We start from the raw sequence: 18,091 nt of genomic DNA on the forward strand, positions 1-18,091 counted from the left end.
CTTAGTCCCAGAGAGTCTGAAACAGCAGACCACAGGAATTTTTTTTAAATAAAATTTTAGAATCTCTTTAAAAAATGCATAAAAGTACTCATAAAGTCTACTTAATGATTCTTCAACTGTCAGGCTGAATCAGACAACCCAGCCCGAAAGATGAGGGTGTGTGTGGGTATATAGGTGTGTGTTTGTGCATGTACACACGCATACGTGTATTTTTGTCATGGTTAATAGGATTCTACAATCTTGTTCACTAACCTAAGACATCATACTCCCAAAAGTATGTCTTAAAGACTCTGCTCGTGAAATTTGAATTTGTTCTCTGAGCTCATTAGAGGTGAAAAACAACGGGTCATCCTTTACAATATATCAACTAGTTCTGATTCTGAAAATCTGTTCTCTCCCTCTCTCTTACAGGTACACACACACACACACACACACGCACACACCCCTTGCTGTACCTCAGCCTTATTTCCAGTCTAAATTAAAATTCTGATTTATTAGACTCAATGAGGATTTTTAGCCACTAACAGGAAATAGTATCTCCTTCTCTATGGGATGCCTGGGTTTTCCTAAAGTGGTGTTCACTTTTTTTTTTTTTTCTTGGCTATAAATATATGAAAGACTCTGTCAAGAGTGCCCTCGGGGAATAAAAGTAAAAGTACAGCAAAGAGCAAGTTTATGAGCTGGCAGCTTGAGTGACTGGCTTCTAAACAGGGCCCCACCTGTTCTGGGGCTGTCTCATGATCCTGTCTCCTGTGGAAACCGCGCTTGCCCCGTGCTCTCACAGGCAGTCACCGAGGGCCGGCTCCATGACCCCAGAGCTTCAGCCAGACCCTCCTAGACAGGTTTCTGTGGAAACTTCTTCTGGACCCAGCTTTCCGTAAATCCTCAGGATTCCTCCAATAGATACGGACATACCAATTTAGCAATCCTGTGACTCCAGAAACAGTGACCATTGCAAATCAATCCCAGCTTTGGGAATCAAACTCCTGCCCAAGTCTCTAGATGTCCGGAAGACAAGGATTTACCCTCATCTCTGAAGAATCTGGGAAGTTGGAGCTGAAAGGAAAGTTTGAGATAGTTTTGTGTCTGTTGCTTTACTTCCTTGATTTCCACTTACCTTCCCACAAGCCATTAGCAGTTGTCCACTACACGTCAGGAATGGGGATAAAGCCTGGGGATACGGAGGTGAGTAAGATGCAGCCTGATCGTCAAGGCTCACAAGCCAGTGAGGAGAACAAGTCAACAGGAAACTGCAATTGTGAGGGCTCAGTGCTGCTGGCGGACGGCCCAGGGGAGGGCTGGGGAGTATCTGTGACCTGCCAGTAGGGATGGGGTCAGGGGCTGCTTTACAAAGAAGGAGCTGCAGAGCTGAGTTTGAAGGCTCCGGTGCTCTTTCCTGGAAAATCCCATGGATGGAGGAGCCTGGTAGGCTGCAGTCCATGGGGTCGCTACGAGTCGGACACGACTGAGCGACTTCACTTTCACTTTTCACTTTCATGCATTGGAGGAGGAAATGGCAACCCACTCCGGTGTTCTTGCCTGGAGAATCCCAGGGACGGGGGAGCCTGGTGGGCTGCTGTCTATGGGGTCGCACAGAGTTGGACACGACTGAAGCAACTTAGCAGCAGCAGCAGCAACTAAAGAGGGCTGAGTCAAGGGCCAGTAGGAAGATTAGGGGTGGTGGGGGGGAGTGTTTCCAGTACAGAGAAAAGCATCTTCAAAGGACCAGAGGTTGATGAGTGAGGGCAACGACTCCTCAGGTCTAATCTTAAATTCCTCTGTGGTATGGCTGGACCTCGATGCACAGGAATCTCAGAGTAAGAGGGACACAGGGGCCAGATGGTGAAGGACTTCCTTCTGAGGCCCACTGCTGAAGCCCACACTGAGCCAGAAGCCCCCATCCCCCATCCCCTACCCCCACCCCCACCCTACTGCCCCAGGCCATCCATCGTTAAACATTCCTGCCATACCAACGGCTTCTTTCCTGGGATGCCTTGGGCCTTGGAGAAGGACCGTTTATTGTTCTAGACTGTCCTACACCTTGATGCTTTTAAAATGTGGTGTTGGAGAAGATTCTTGAGAGTCCCTTGGACTGCAAGGAGATGCAGCCAGTCCATTCTAAAGGAGATCAGTCCTGAATATTCACTGGAAGGACTCATGCTGAAGCTGAAACTCCAATACTTTGGCCACCTGATGCAAAGAACCGACTCATTGGAAAAGACCCTGATGCTGGGAAAGATTGAAGGCGGGAGGAGAAGGGGACAACAGAGGCGGAGATGGTTGGATGGCATCACAGACTCGATGGACATGGGTTTGAGTAAGCTCCGGGAGTTGGTGATGGTCAGGGAGGCCTGGCGTGTTGCGGTCCATGGGGTCGCAAAGAGTCGGACACGACTGAGTGACTGAACCGAACTGTCCTACACCTTGAGGAAGTTCACCATCCTGCCCCCTGCCCCCCACCCCCACACTAAATGCCAGTAGCACCTTCTGCAGGAGAGCAACCCTACACCATCCCTAAAGAACCACCACCACCATGGACCACAAGGGTACAAGGAAATAGGCCCCTCCTTCAAGACTTGCCCCAGCTGATCCTTGGAGACAGGACACGGCTGCACGTGAAGGAGGCTTCGTGTCCTCACTGCCCCAGGCCACTGGGCAATGTCCTCCCAGAGGGAGAAAGTGGGCAGGGGGCTGGAGCTGTGGGGAGGTGGCCGTCTGACCTCTGGCAGAGAAACAGCCTCTGGAAGAAGAGCTGGGGGACATCACTCTCCCCCTCGCATCCTGGCTCTCTCATGGTCCTTCCCGCAGCGCGGGCCCACCAAGACTTTTTTTTTTTTTTCTGTTTTGTTTTCCAAAGCAACATGGTCTTCACACCGGGCCTGGTAATGAACTGAGATAAAAAGCCAGAGTAAGCATTTAGAGCACTGATAATTGAGGCAGGGTTGGGGGGCGGATAGGGTACAGTGGGGGCTTGATCCACCTCCTGAAAAGACCGCTCAGTTGGAGCTGGGAGCTGAGGCTGCCGATAACAGATGGCCTCGGGCACGGACGGTGCAAGCGAGAGGGGAGCTGGAGCCGGTGGGAAGAGGCAGCCAGCGGTGCAGGCGTCCAGGCTGGGGACAGGCACGTGTAGAGCCTCATTTAGCCTGTGTCTCAGGAGATAAAAATTCCGCAACCTGCCACATCGAGGCTTGAAAATTTAATTCCTCGATGGTAACATGCACATCAGATTCAGGATGACTCGTGGGCTGGGGATGACAATCTCAAAGCCCTGGAGCTAAGAGATAGGTCTCACATTCCCTGCCGACTCCACAATGAGGAGCGTCCTCGGGGGCACCCCGCCTGGATGCAGAGGGGTCTGGCGTGGCATCAAGGGCCTGTCCCTCCACCCGGGCTTGGGGAGTAGGGAGGTATGAGCCAGGACAGACCAGACAGAGGCCTTCTGCTTGCTCCCCAGGACTGCCCCCAGCTGGTCCCCACTGAGGAGATCCTGATACCTGTCGGGGAAGTGAAGCCAATCACCCTCAAGGCCCGAAACCTGCCCCAGCCTCAGTCTGGCCAGCGGGGCTATGAATGCGTCCTCAACATCCAGGGGGCCGTCCATCGGGTCCCCGCCCTGCGCTTCAACAGCTCCAGCGTCCAGTGCCAGAACAGTTCGGTAAGAGGACCGGGGCCCAGGCCAGCCAGAGCCGGCCTTTCTCTCACACCTGGGCCGGGGCCTCAGCCTGGCCTCCCCCCAGCTTCTAGAACCTTCCACGTCCACAAGCAACCCCTGTCCACAGAGACAGAGGAGAGTATACAGACACCCAGGGTTCCTCAGCAGAGCAGGGCAGGTGTTGGCGGGAGTGGAGGGCTGCAAGGACCCTCGTGGCTTAAGTTGAGAGATTTGCGCCCTCTCCGAGTTGAAAAAGTACCTCTTAGCCTTTGGTGAAACTTTTTCAGTGCCAGTCAACGTGACCCCAGAGCCTGCCCCAGTTCGGGAAGTGGATGCAGGGAGGGTACCACGCGGGAGGAAAGCTGCGGAAGGGACCAGGGGAGGTAGGAAGGAGGGGGGGAGGAGGAGGAGGACGCAGTGAACCTCAAGAGCAGCAAGGGTTAAACCGATCCTGAACGCCACAGAGCCCCACGAGGTGTTTCATTATCCCGCTAGCCCAGCGAAGATCTTTTCATCTGCCAGCTCCCTGTCTCTGCCCGTGGGGGGTCAGCTGGGAGATGGAGGGGGGAGGAATGTGACAGAGGTGCTGAGGGAAGGTAATTCGCCCGCGAGCGATAAAGAGAAATCTTGGGCCTCTTATCAGGGAGCTGTCGGGTTCCCGGGTCACGGGCGCTTGATAGAATTTGTAATTGGTGGAAGACCGCCCAGCACCCGGGGAAGGTAGGAGATGAGAAAGTCATGGAGCACGACAAAGGGAGGAAGGCGGTGGGAAGCTGGGGCCGGGGAGGGGGGCGGGCTGACGGTGACGGGCCCCGGGAGCTGCATGGCCAGGCCGGGCAGCCCCCGCAGCAGGGAGTCCCAGGGGCGGTCTCCACTGAGGCTCAGGAGCTGGGCCACCAGAGGGGCGGGTCTGATGTGTCTGAGGGCTTGAGGGTCCCAGGCAGGATCAACATGGGAGGAAGTCCACTCCCGACTGCGGCTTGGTAGCCTTCAGGGGTTGGGCTGCTCAGAGGTGTGCCCGCAAAGCTCTGGGCACTGTCCCTAGTGGACTATTGATGGAAGTAAAGCTCACACGTGGAAAGAAAGGGCCCCTGCAGGGCCTGGCCAGTCAACCACTGAGGCACTGTCATCCGTTATGCACGTGCTGTGTCAGGGCTTTGCGGGGTGTCCAGAGCGGTGAGTGGGCTTCCTAAAGAGATTTCCATGGGGGGAAATCCAGTGCAGATCCCAGGAAGTGCCGGGTTCAAGACCAAACACCAGGGGACGGGGAGCACGGAGTGGGCTGGGAGGGAGGGCAGAGAAGAGAGGAAGGTGCGTCTGAGCCAGGCTAGAAGAGGCAGGGTGCTGGAGGCTGGAGGCTGTCGGGAGAGGAGAGGCTTTCCTTGTGAGGTGTGAACCGAACGGGTGCAGCGAGGGGCTTAGGAGAGTTTCCTCGGAGACAGGGGCTCCAGAGGTTTCTGGAGGAAAGCAGTGGAAGCGAAGGTTGGAGAACTAAGCCTGGACTGGATTATAGGAGGTTTTAAATGCCAGCAAAGGGGTCTGAGCGGGATCCTGTTGGCGCCAGTGACTGGGAGTCGGAGGGAGGCACTGTAGGGATGATGTGAGCGCGCCTGGGGCTCCTGTCTCTCCATCTGCTCCTCTCTCATCCCAGAGGGAACCCGAGCCCCTGGTTTGCTTCCTGGCCCCCTGGGATGCCAGCAGCACCCTGACCCCCGGGATAGAATTCCTCGTGAACGTGTGCCCCGCCCCTCTCCCCGCAGTACCAGTACGACGGCATGGACATCAGCAACCTGGCCGTGGACTTTGCCGTGGTGTGGAATGGCAATTTCATCATCGACAACCCTCAGGACCTGAAAGGTAGGCGGCTACTTCCAGGTCAAGTTTTGGTCTTTCCCCGACCCCCGGGAAAGACCGGGGCTGGAGGGATCAGAGCCGTCCGGCCACGGTGCCATGAATAATATACTCCCCCTGTCCGCGGAACTCTTCAGAGGCCCCCAAAGCAACATTTGGCATCATCAAAGGAGTCCTGTTGGGAACCGTGTTTTATTACAACCAGAGCATCCGCCGGGCGGCTGCCGGCTCATCGCCTGTTCCTCTGGCTCCCGAAGACTTTGAAGTGTCTGTGGAACCTGACCAGGAGAACAGCAGGCAGGAACGTCCTGCCGGTTTCCCTGGAAATGGAGATATTATTCCCAAAGAGGTCCTGGTTCTCCTGTCTTTGGCCTCAGCCGCTGTACAAAGAAGGCTTGTCAATCTGCTCCCCTGGTCCTGAGGTGGGTGGGAGGGCCCAGCTGGCTGACTCCAGGGCACGGCTGTTGCGAGAAACCTCAGGAAGGAGCTGGGCTGATGCGGGAGGGGGCGTTCCATGAGGTGGCCTCATTCTGGTCCTGCAGACCCACGTGGAGGTCCTCCTGGGTGCCAGGTCGGCTGCCCTCCGTATAGCATTCCTCCCAGCGCTCCAGAGTGACTGAAGTGACTCCAGTTTGATGAGCACCCTGGCTAGGCACTCACTGAGTGATTTATTTAGGATTTTTTTTTTTTTTTTGTCCTAATCATTGTAACACTGAGAAGGATGCCCTAGCATTATCTTCATTTTATAAATAAGGGAACCAAGACCCAAAGAAGCTAAGAGGGAGACCAAGACTGCTGGCTTTGGCAACATGGACACTAAAATTGGAACAAGGCGGAGACCAGCCTGACCCCTGCACAAAGTGATGCCAGCTCACCAAGTGTTCCATGTTTTTAAGACAAAGACTGTGTAGGATAACTTATATGTGGAATCTGGGAGGGGAAAGTCCCAACTCATCAGAAATAGAATAGAAAAGAGGTTGAAGGTTGGAGAAATAGGGAGAAGTTGGTAAAAGGGTACAAACTTCCAGCCCTAAGATGAATAAGAATCTAATTATAGCATGGTGACTATGGTTGATATCACTGTGTTATGGAACTGGAGTTTGCTAAGAGAGCAGAACTTAAATGTTCTTAACATTTGTGTGTTCTTAACATCTATTAATTAACAAGATGGGAGAAATCTTTTCGCTCTGTAGTATATCAAATTATCACTTTAAATATTATACAATTTTTTTTGTCAGTTACACCTCAATGAAGTTGAAAAAAGAAAGAAATGGACCAAGAGTCAAATAATAAGAGACAGGATTTGAACCCAGACAGTCTCATTTTGGAGCTCACGTGCTTAACAAAGGCACTGTCCTTCCTCCCATGGCTCAGGCCACTGTGAGATGTGAAACTTCCTCCCCCAGAACCCTGTCCTCTGACCCAGGGCCATGAGCCACATGTCACGTTTGAATTAGCTAGGGTTTTCACAAGCCTGTCCTTCAGGCTGAGGTCACCCCAGGGGCACAGAGAGAGGGACCAAGGCCCCAGGAGGACCTGTGAGTGCTTCAGCATCTCCTCCAGGCGCTGCCATCCCTGTGCTGGATGCTGCCATCGAAATCAGAGCCCAGGCTGGGAGATTCTTCTTCTATTTCTCCTCATACCCAGGCCAAACTTTCCCAGTGCTAGGAGATAGACATTTCGCCTGCTGAGAATCTGGGCTTAGTTCCCGGAGGTTGCCTTTGCACCTGGAGTTTTAGAGAAAAAAAATGGCCACATCCAAGCTCTTGTATCAGAATCCTCCCTTGTGGCACCCAACAACTTTTAAGCAGCTCCTTGAATGCATAGGCCATGGTGTCTTCACACTTACCTCCCGCCCAGAGCCTCGCTGTCCCTGGAGGCTAATGCATTGTGTTGGTGCAAAGGACTAGGATTCCATAATCCAATGAACTGGGGTTCGAATCCTGCCTCTTTCACTGGTAGCTAGATGAACTCACACTAATTACCGCTCCTCTGTGTGTCCCAAGTTCTCTATCTGGGCAGCGGGGGGCCATCGTGAGGATCAAATGAGGAATTAGATGGGGACCATTCATGCATGTTAATAAATGCAGTGTCGACCTGTTCATTTTAAGATTCCCATTTCCTGCCCTGTACCATAAGAAACCATAGGATCAGGATGTTTCAATGTAGTCTCTGTAGCTGGGATTGAGGAATGCTTGGCAGAGCAGAGGAACAGGATGAGAATAAAAGGGAAGAATAAACCCATGGAAGAATAAAAAAATGCGCCTCCCCTGGGACCTGTCCCTGGCCTCCAGACGCACGCTGCCCAGGGGCCTGCAAGTTCATGTGTGCTTGACCAGAAGAACTGAGAAAGGGCTTTCCCAGTATCTCCCTTCTGGAGAATTCCTCCTGGGACTCTGAATTCAAAACAGCAGCAGACAACAACCAAGCCTCGGGTTCACAAAACTGTTCTGCCACTGGCCTGTCCAGGGCTTCTAAGTGCGGAAGAGACAAAACCAAGAGCATCTGCAGACCCCAAAAGTAGCCAGTTTGTCCTCTTTCGGGATGTTCTCTCCATCCACAAGACTGTGCCGACCCTCTTTCCTTATGAGCTAGCTCTGTCTCCACGCCGCCGGGCATGTGGCCTCTCTTGAAAGCCCAGCCAGCATCTCTCAGACCCACCAGGTCCCCCTGCGTACCCCTGTCCTCTCGGGACCTGCGTTCTAGCAGCACAGCGAGTGTGTTCCAGCTTGGGGCTCTAACCTTTAAACTCTGAGAGTCCCTACCTCTCTCTTTGAGCTTCATTTTTGCCTGAAATGGGGAATCAGTCCTGACCTCTTTCAACGAGGCCCATATATGTCAGAAATAGAGGCAGCAGCGCAAGAACGTAGCCTGAGTTGAAAGAAAAGATAGTAAGTATGTACAGAACTAGGCTATGCTGCAGACACCGTGTCAATCACTGAATACCACATCCAAGAATGTAGCCTGAGTTGAAAGAAAAGATAGTAAGTATGTACAGAACTAGGCTATGTTGCGGACACCGTGTCAATCACTGAAGACCACATCTCATTCAAACCTCACGAAAAACAGTGATTATTGTGTGGATCACAATAAACTGTAGAGAATTCTTAAAGAGAAGAGAATTCCAGACCACCTCACCTGCCTCCTGAGAAATCTGTATCCAGGTCAAGAAGCAACACTTAGAACTTGACATGGAACAACAGACTGGTTCAAAATCAGGAAAGGAGTACGTCAAGGCTGTATATTGTCACCCTGCTTATTTAACTTATATGCAGAGTACATCATGGGAAATGCTGGGCTGGATGAAGCACAAGCTGGAATCAAGATTCCCAGGAGAAATATCCATAACCTCAGATATTCAGATGACACCACACTTATGGCAGAAAGCAAAGAAGAACTAAAGAGCCTCTGGATGAAATTGAAAGAGGAGAGTGAAAAAGTTGGCTTAAAACTCAACATTCAGAAAACTAAGATCGTGGCATCTGGTCCCATCACTTCTTGGCAAATAGATGGGGAAACAGTGGAAACTGTGACAGACTTTATTTTGGGGGGCTCCAAAATCACTGCAGATGGTGACCGCAGCCTTGACATTAAAAGAAGTCTGCTCCTTGGAAGAAAAGTTATGACCAACCTAGACAGCATATTAAAAAGCAGAGACATTACTTTGCCAACAAAGATCTGTGTAGTCAAGGCTGTGGTTTTTCCAGTAGTCATATATGGATGTGAGAGTTGGACTATAAAGAAAGCTGAGTGCCGAAGAATTGATGCTTTTGAACTGTGGTGTTGGAGAAGACTCTTGAGAGTTCCTTGGACTGCAAGGAGATCCAACCAGTCCATCCTAAAGGAAATCAGTCCTGAATATTCATTGGAAGGGCTGATGCTGAAGCTGAAACTCCAATACTTTGGCCACCTGATGCAAGGAACTGACTCATTTGAAAATGATGATGCTGGGAAAGATTGAAGGCAGGAGGAGAAGGGGATGACTGAGGCTGAGGTGGTTGGATGGCATCACCGACTCAACAGACGTGAGTTTGAGTAAACTCCGGAAGCTGGTGATGGATAGGGAGGCCTGGTATGCTGCAGTCCATGGGGTCTCAAAGAGTCAGACACGACTGAGTGACTGAACTGAACTGATCAGAACTGAACTGACTGAACTAACTGATCCCCGAGTGTTACAGACTAGATACTCAAAGAATTTAAATTCTTTGTCACATCGCTAGGAAGTGCTGAAGCCACAAGAAAAGCCCTGATCCAACTTAATCTAGAGCCAGAATTCTTAAATAATAATATTTTCTGTCGTGCCTTTAAACAACTGCTAAGAGCCTCAATTTATTATTAATTCCCCGTCAATTATTCTTTGCAAGGATAATGACAATCATTGGTGTTATCCGTGGACGGGGCGGTTTCTATCACGCTCGCAAGAAGGGGGTAAGCAGTGAGGAGTCCTCTGCAGCTCCCTGTTTGACCGCCCCGTCCTTCCCTCTGCAGTCCACCTCTACAAGTGTGCAGCCCAGCGGGAGAGCTGCGGCCTCTGCCTCAAGGCCGACCGGAAGTTTGAGTGTGGCTGGTGCAGCGGCGAGCGCAGATGCACCCTTCAGCAGCACTGCAGCAGCTCCTCCAGCCCCTGGCTCGACTGGTCCAGCCACAACGTCAAGTGCTCCAACCCTCAGATCACCGAGGTAAGCCCCCCAGGTTCCCAGAGTGGGACAGAATGGCTTGGAGCTGACCCTCCCCCAGGGCACGGGGAACTGAGCCTTTATGAAAGAATGCTTGATGTAGAATGAGGTTAATGCGAGAGCAGGTAACGCCTCTCACGGGTGTCCCGATGGCCCGTGTGCAGCCATAAGTGACAAGTGTGTGGGAGTGTGTCCTCATGCACGTGCACAGCCATGCGTGTGCCTCAGTGTGCATGTGTGCGCCAAGGAGGCAGAGCCAGCCCAGCCTGCCTGCCAGCCCAGCTTTGCCAGGTGGGGATGAGAAATTGGCTGGATGGTGGGTGAACATTTCAGAAAAAACAGGCTCAGCTTTTCTCAGCAGAAATGTGATGTCAGGGGCTGCAATTAGCCCAGAGTTGCAAAGTTGAAAATGGAAGGAGAAAGCGAAGGCAGGCACTGCATGAGCCACCGCGCCGTTTCCCCGGGTTTCCTTTCTGTCCGAATTTGTTTGTGCATTTTAATGGAAAGAAATAGGTAACTAATTATCCTGAGGAGGGAAAAAATGATGTTTCCTGAATAGTCAGTTGCAAAGGAAGATGAAGAGATGATGTGAATGAATATGCAGCTGCTTGGGGTTTGAATGGCTGGGGAGAGGAGTAGTTGCATTTAACTCTGGTTGCCTTAGGAGCTCATCACTCTTTACTGTTCCCTACTCACCGACTGTCACTTGCACTTTGAAACTAATTACACATTCCTCAAGATGACTAGGAATATCAGCCAGGGCAGGTACCACTGTGATTTGCAAGTCTAAGAAAGCAGGAGCAGGGAGTTCTCTGCTGGTCCAGTGGGTTACACTTGGCCTTTTGCTGCCATGGACCGGGTTCTAGCCCTGGTTGGGGAACAAAGATCGCACAAGCCATGCAGTTTGGCAGAAAAATTTTAAAAAAGAAAAGAAGAAAGCAGGAGCAGCTGCTCCTTTTCTGCTTCTTCCCTGAGCAGCTGCACTGTCCCTTTTCCCGCCTCATTTTCCCATTACTGGCCAAAGCAAGCCAAGTCTGGCTCTAAGCCAAGTCTGGCTCTCACCTGTGCCACAGAGTAATGGGAAACTAATGGAACGTCCCTGTGACCAATTTGCAGCTTCAGATCAGTTAAAAAAAAAAGAAGAAAGAAGCCTCAAGATCAAATGAGTATTGTTAACCTACCAGGAGATATTTGAAGAGGGAGCAGATATTTGTTTGGTGTGCTTGGCACTGTCTCATCTAGCCCTCATAAACTCCATGAGAAGCCAAAATTCTCACCTCCGTTTTACAGAGGAAGAAAACGTGGCTCTGAGTGATGGAATTGTCCAAGTTCACAATGGCAGAGCTTATATTTCAGCTCAGATATATTTAATTGTAAGAACATTTTTAAAGTGTCTATGATTTGCCCAAGTAATATTAAACAAGAAGCGGGCTTCGACTGAGGGTCTAGGTCCGGGCAGCCAAAGAGTGTGGTTAGCAAGATGAACAAAGATGCTCAGTAGAAAGCATCAATGAAGCAAAAGTTGATAGAAACTGGAGAAAGAGAACGCCTCAAAGGGCTGCTGAGACCTAAATTAATTGAATGTTGGCTGGAAGGATCAGCAGAAGGCATACTGTAAAGATCATGACTTTAAATGATGTGATTTGCTTTTTGCTTTTGCGCTAGAGGTAATTAAAGAAAAAAGACTAGAACATGTTACTGTGGATGATTTGGTGGCTGAAAGCTTACCAAAAGGCAGAGCCCTGGAACCCGACACTGAAAAGGACATTCCTTGCTCAGCGTGCCAGCCTTTAAGATTGAATGAGATTGTGTTGTTTGGGGGTTGTATTTCTGGAAGTAAAACCTGCCGTAAATTAGAAATCTATCTCCCAAAATAAAATCCTTTTTTCTATGATGGTACAGTAAAAAAGAAGTGGGCTTCCCATCCCTCACATCCAGCCTTCCTAGGGTGTACAGACCAGATGCTGTGCATCCACAGGGCTGTGAATCCCAGGGACAGTGAGGTGCTGGAGGAGCGTGTGTCCCTCTACCCAGGTTCTCATTCATCCCTGTAGGAAGGTGCTATGAGGGTGCGGACTCTGCCCTTCAAAGACCAGGCTTCTACAATCCCAATCTTCTCTTGGCCATGCCCGCTGGCGGTGCCTACTGACTCTCTCCTATGCCCTCATCTCACCGGCAAAGTGCTCACTGGGACTGCTGGTGGCGCCCCGGCCTCTGCCCCAGACTAGCTCCCTGAGCCGCTCAGGGCTCCGTGCCTTCTCCCTGATTCTAGTGATTTCCAGCAGCGGCTGCCCTGAGAATTTGCTCCATTCTATAATTCTTCCTGCTGCGGCTGTGGTTCGTCTCTGTTTCCGCACCTGCGGTCCAGGGGCGCTCGGACAGGAGGGACCCGTTTCCATCAGCCCTCTCACCCTTGCCAACCCTGACTGCGCCCCAGCCCCGCCCGAAGGCGGGCTTCTCCAGAGAGGCCTCTGCCCCCACGCCCCTGCTCACTGACCGGGGACTGACAGGCTGCTCTGTTCCCCAGGACACCCAGGCTATGCGATGCTAATTAACCGCCTGAGGTAATTAGGCGGTAATTGATTTTCCCAGTGAACGCAGCAGCAGGAAGTGGAGGCCCTGAGCAGTGGGGTCTCTCCTGTTGGTGTTTTTCAAGTAGAGGCTGTAGACAAAGAAAGAGCATCAGGGGAGAGAGACAAACCCACACGGTGTCTCCAGCCACTCCAGGGACGGCAGGCACTCCGGACCGGACACGTGGGTGGGAGAAGCCAGAGCAGGAACCTTCTACCCGCGTTCAGTCTGCACCCCCAACCCCCAACCAAGCCTCCTCTCCTTACAAAAGCCATTTTTCACTTTTTAAACTTTGCATGTTTGAGATAATTTCAGACTGATAAAAAGGTGCAAAAATAGTACAAAGAACTTTCATATACTCTTCACCCAGATTCTCCAAAATTAGCATCTTACATAACCACAGAACAATGATCAGAATTAGGAAATTAACAGTGATGGAATAACGCCGTCCAATATACATGTCTTCTTCACATTTCCCAGTCGTCCCGATGACGCCCTTTTTCTGGCCCAGACTCCAATCCAGACCACGTGCGGCATTCGTCATCACGACTGCCCAGCGCCCGCAACCCCAGTCTTTGTCTTTCGTGACCATTGTTTTGTAGGATGCCTTTCAATTAGGATTTGTCTGACGGTTTTCTTGTGATTAAATTCAAGTGACAACACTAAAACAGCTGTAGTTTCACGTCAAAAGGGCTCATGAGCCGACTTGATTTAGCCCCAGTGGCCAAATCTGCGGCAATGTGAGCAAGAAAATAATCATCCTAATGTACTTGATGCAAGAAAATAATAGAAGAATGTGTGGTCCTTATTGATATAAATAAACAATGTGAGAGAGAGGAAGCTCCTCTTTATTCTAGAATCCCAAGTCCTAAAAATAGAAGGACTTTAGGGAAACAGAAATATCACCACTTAGCAAAGTTCACAGTAATCTTTGTTTCAGGCAGGAATGTCCAATGAAGGCTAAAATTAGCAAAATTAGCAAATTAGCAAAGAACGGTGAGAAATGGGATGCTGACAGAGCCTCAAGCTCTCTCCCCACACGACCTGTGTTCATTACAACAAGAATGGTGCAGAGTACTTTCGTACACGCTTTACAGTGAAGAAGCCTGGTGGACGGTGGTTAAAGGCTTAAGGTATCTTAACCAAGTGATCAAAGTTAGCATCACCAGTAATCAAGAGAACCAACCTCTGTAGCATGAACTGAGAAGAGCACCACCTCATTTCGGCGGCATCTGTTCCCAAGAACGTGTGATTTGTTAAAAGTAACTTTCAAGAAGAGTCAACTCATTTCCTTTACCTGGGCTTTCTTGGCTAATTCCTTGATGTTGGCCTAGATCTTTTTTTTTTTTTTTTTTTTAACAATCGGAATTCTACAAGCTCTGTGCACTTTTTCACAAACCTCCCTCTCGTCTCTGACCCTCCCTTATTTTCAAAAATGTATAGCCCCTCAGGACGTGCCCACGTGTAAACAGGAGCCATTGACCACAAAGATCCTTCCTGAGGGAGGAGATGGCCCAAGGTGGTTCCTGGGAGCAGCAGGATGTCCACTGCTGGAAACCAGCAGGGACTGGAATGGGGCTGTCTTGCCTGCGGGGGCAGGGCAATCAGTGAGCTGACCTCAAAGGAATTCTACTTTAGGAACAGGAGTGAGCTGAAGCTTAGTTGGCTGAACAGCTGTGCTCTTCCTTAACCCCTCCTAACCCAGCTGTCTCCATGGCAACCAAGCCCTCCCCTAGAGACCCATCTCCTGTGGCAGCTCCATGTAGGACACATCTTCCAGCCGATTGAATTTCCCAGTTTGCCTCGACTTCAGGTTAGGACCCCCTCAGGACTCACCGTCTGCTCCCTCTCAGCCAGCCCTTGGTGTGATAATGACGCTGTCCCCCGCGGGAGGCATTCCAGGCTGTTCCCACTCCAGCTGTCATCCTGGGCGTCTGCACACGTGTCACCTGTTCAGGCCCCAGAACAGGAGATGACGCGTGGAGGTTTGGAAAGCACGCTTCTGTTCCTCCCCAGCGTGTGCCTCAGGGACCCACCAGGACATCACAGTGGAGGATGGTAGGAGCTATCCCCTAGAGAGAAAGCAAAGCCCAGAGAGACTGTGAGTGGGCAGCGCCCAGCAGAACGGGCCAATGGAAGAGCTTCTTGGGAGAAAACTTTGGGAAGGGCCAAGAGGTATTGCAGCACCTGTCAAAGAGGTCTCCACTCCAAGCGAGTGCATTGGTCTGCTAGGGCTGTAGGGATCAGACTCCGCTGGGGACCTTAAAAAACAGAAATTTGCTTTCTCAGTTCTGGAGGCCGAAGTCTGACATCCGGCTTTCAGTGGGTTGGTTCATGCTGTAAGGGCTGTGAGGAGAATGTGTTCGAGCCTTTCTCTTGGTTTCTGGTGGTTTGGGGCAGTATTTGGCATTCTTTGGCTTGTGGAAGCAGCTCCCTGACCTCAGCCTTCATATCACCAAGGTGTTCTACCTGTGTGCATGTCTGTCTCCAATTTTTTAAAATAAGAATCCCAGTCATATTTGATTAGGGCCCACACTGATGACCTCAGTTTTAATGTGATTATCTCTGTAAAGACTCTATCTCCAAATAAGGTCTTATTCTGAGGTGATGGGAGTTAGGGATTCAACATGTGAATTTGTGGGGGATAAAATTCAACACAAATTCCCACAACAGAATATTCTAAGCAAAAAGAGGAGGTGCTGTGGTTCTAAGGAATTGATTCAGGCATGATTAGGTTAGAAGTTATCACGTGAATAAATTAGTCCTGAGTTGGGTGGCCGGGCGATACAGCCAGCCTGTCCCTCAACACTGGCCACCTGGAAGAGGCTGGGACCTGCTTGCCCTGCAGGCTGCTCTACTTCTCCCAAAGGGCTTCAGACAGAGATTTGTGATTTATAACCCTTTGCAGCTGCCTGCTATTAGGAAAGAGGACTGCAGCAAGGACCTAGAGCTCCACACCTAACAAGAACACCAGTCAGGCCAAGGACCTGAACAGATGAGTCACACTCGTAGTTCCGGGAGTCTTACTAATAATAGCTTTTCTTTAACCAGACACTACTATGTGCCAGAACCCATAGATTCCGCATACCTGCTCCTTCCTATTACAATCCTGCAAGATGACTGTAATTATCTCCATTTAAGAGCCAGGGAAACAGTGCTTAGGGGAGTAAATAATTTGCCCAAAGTCACACATCTGGTTAGTGGCAAGACAAATTCACTGGTGCTTCTTGACTCCAGAATGCAAACTTGCCCCACCTTTTGATGCTCCTTCTCTTGGCCAGAGGGATAGAGAAGTATTCCCTGGCTGTGCACTTTGCCACTTCACCCCACCCCCAAAACATCTGAGCCCAGGATCCGAGTCCCCTTGGTCAGTGTCAGGAGATACGGACAAACTGGGGACGTTGGCTACTCTTTTAAGCCTTAAAATAACCGTCCCCTGTCTTCCTAAAGAGAATTAAGTTCACACTTACTTCTATCAATGGGGAGAAGAACGGTAGAACATTGGGGGCACTTTTCAGTGTAAGGCGATCACTTCTTGTACATCCAGGGGAGGTGTTATTTCAATTACCTGTGGTCCTTAAAGCTATCGGACTGTTCGGTTGGCTTCTGGTTGGTGTCTATGAATGGGATGATGGTCACAGTGAAAGTTGCTCTCACAAGCATCTCAGTTGATCAGAAAGCCCAAAGGCTGGGGCCCAGGCAGTTCATATCTGCAGGTGAGAATGGAGATCAGGGTGAAATAAAGGCAAAGCAGGCTTAGGATGCAAGGGACAAATCCCCCGTGTTGGCGTCCTCAGTGAGTGATCAGGAGCCTACACCATTTGGGTACCAGGAGACACTCCCCTGCCACACTGTCCAGTAAGGTCACACTGATGCCAGATCCTAGGAGAACTGGTTTTGCAGTGGTCTCTCCATTAATCACTTTGTAGCTTTTCCGTATAAAGTTGTCAACTTCAGTAACTCCCCACGCCTCGCTAAACCACCGTTAGGGAATATCCATTCTGTTCCACATTATCTTAGGTACATGTAACCGGGAAAGAAAACCAGTTGAAAACTGCCAGCACTGCCCTCCGAAACCAGGCATAAATAATTCTTGATGCGCTAGAAGTTTGAGATGATCCATTGCTCTTGATTCCTCCTGCTCTCCGTTTGCCCTAACATTTTAAAGCAGATCTTTTTCCTGGATTCTCTCAGTTGCAAATGCTTGTGTGAAACTGTGTGGCAAGCTGGATACTTGGAAGTATTTATCTATAAGGCTACAGTGAGTTTCCGCAGGAAAAGACAAGAGCCACCTGCCCAGGGTGAGAGTGACTCTCTGCAAAGTTCCCAACAAATAAATAAATAAGTCAGCCAGCTTTCCTGAGAAACAAGTCAGCCCTCTGATCTCCCGTTCATTTATTTGCAGGCCTCATTAATATAACATCACTGCAACAAACAGCTAACGGGGGATGGTGTCAGGATGAATAATGGAGTTACTCTGCTGAGATAACAATTAGGTTTTGAATGTACTATCAGCTAAGACAGAGCCGGCAAGGATCCGTGCCGGGTAGAAAGCTGGTGTTGCCGATGCTATGGATGCCTGCAGAGCTCTTTGGCTGGGCTCTGCCGTGAAGAGTGTGCTCACGCTTGCTCGAGCACATGCACGCCCACGTCCACACCCACACAGACACGCGAGGGTGGAAAAGGACGTGACAGTCTGCTATCTTGGATTCAGCATCCAGGTGCCTTGGGGAGCCAGGCTGGGGTCAGAATTTTCGGACACAATGTTGGCATCACTGCCCTCTCAAGTCAGGAAAACTCTAAGCAACAGGAAAGGAGTAAGTGGGTTAGTCAGGAGAAGATTAACTGTCCCCGTACTACCCACAAGTGTCCTCCCTGGCCTGTCCTGATGAAGGGCAGAGCCCTCCTGATTCCAACCTCAGACACAGGAGCTTTCGATACAAAGTGTACCCGTCCACTGGGGGTGCTCCACCCGAGTGGCTCCCCTGGACCCACACCCTTGGCTGTGCTGGGAGGCTCTGAATTCTCCTTTCCCACCTCCTCTTAAGAACACAGTCTAGGGTGCTGACAGCCTGCTGCAGACATGGCAAGAGCCCCACAGGTCCGTCAGAGAGGCAGCAAACGCCGTGCTGGGCAGTCTCCACACCTGGCTTTCCCCTGCTACAACTTGGCTCTCTCCCCTTGCCCTGAGCCCCACCAAGAACAATACCCAGAGGATCCACTTGCGTGGGACACTTGTAAACATGAAGCCACTTTGGGAGAAATATCAATAACCTCAGATATGCAGATGACACCAATCTTATAGCGGAAGGCAAAGAGGAATTAAAGGGCCCCTTGA

General features: G+C 50.5%; 1 protein-coding gene across 3 annotated transcripts in view; it reads left to right on the plus strand.

The window, feature by feature from the left end:
• Positions 1-18,091, plus strand: part of PLXNA2 (plexin A2) — a 233,699-nt gene that overhangs the window by 165,706 nt on the left and 49,902 nt on the right. For all 3 annotated transcript variants that reach the window (XM_024976076.2, XM_024976075.2, NM_001206657.2), the window contains 3 exons: positions 3,458-3,658; positions 5,416-5,512; positions 9,995-10,185. In XM_024976076.2, the coding sequence (XP_024831844.1) occupies positions 3,458-3,658; positions 5,416-5,512; positions 9,995-10,185 (489 nt within the window). The remainder of the gene's footprint in view (positions 1-3,457; positions 3,659-5,415; positions 5,513-9,994; positions 10,186-18,091) is intronic.

The sequence above is a fragment of the Bos taurus genome, chromosome 16, assembly GCF_002263795.3.
Source record: "Bos taurus isolate L1 Dominette 01449 registration number 42190680 breed Hereford chromosome 16, ARS-UCD2.0, whole genome shotgun sequence".
Lineage (NCBI taxonomy): Eukaryota > Metazoa > Chordata > Mammalia > Artiodactyla > Bovidae > Bos > Bos taurus.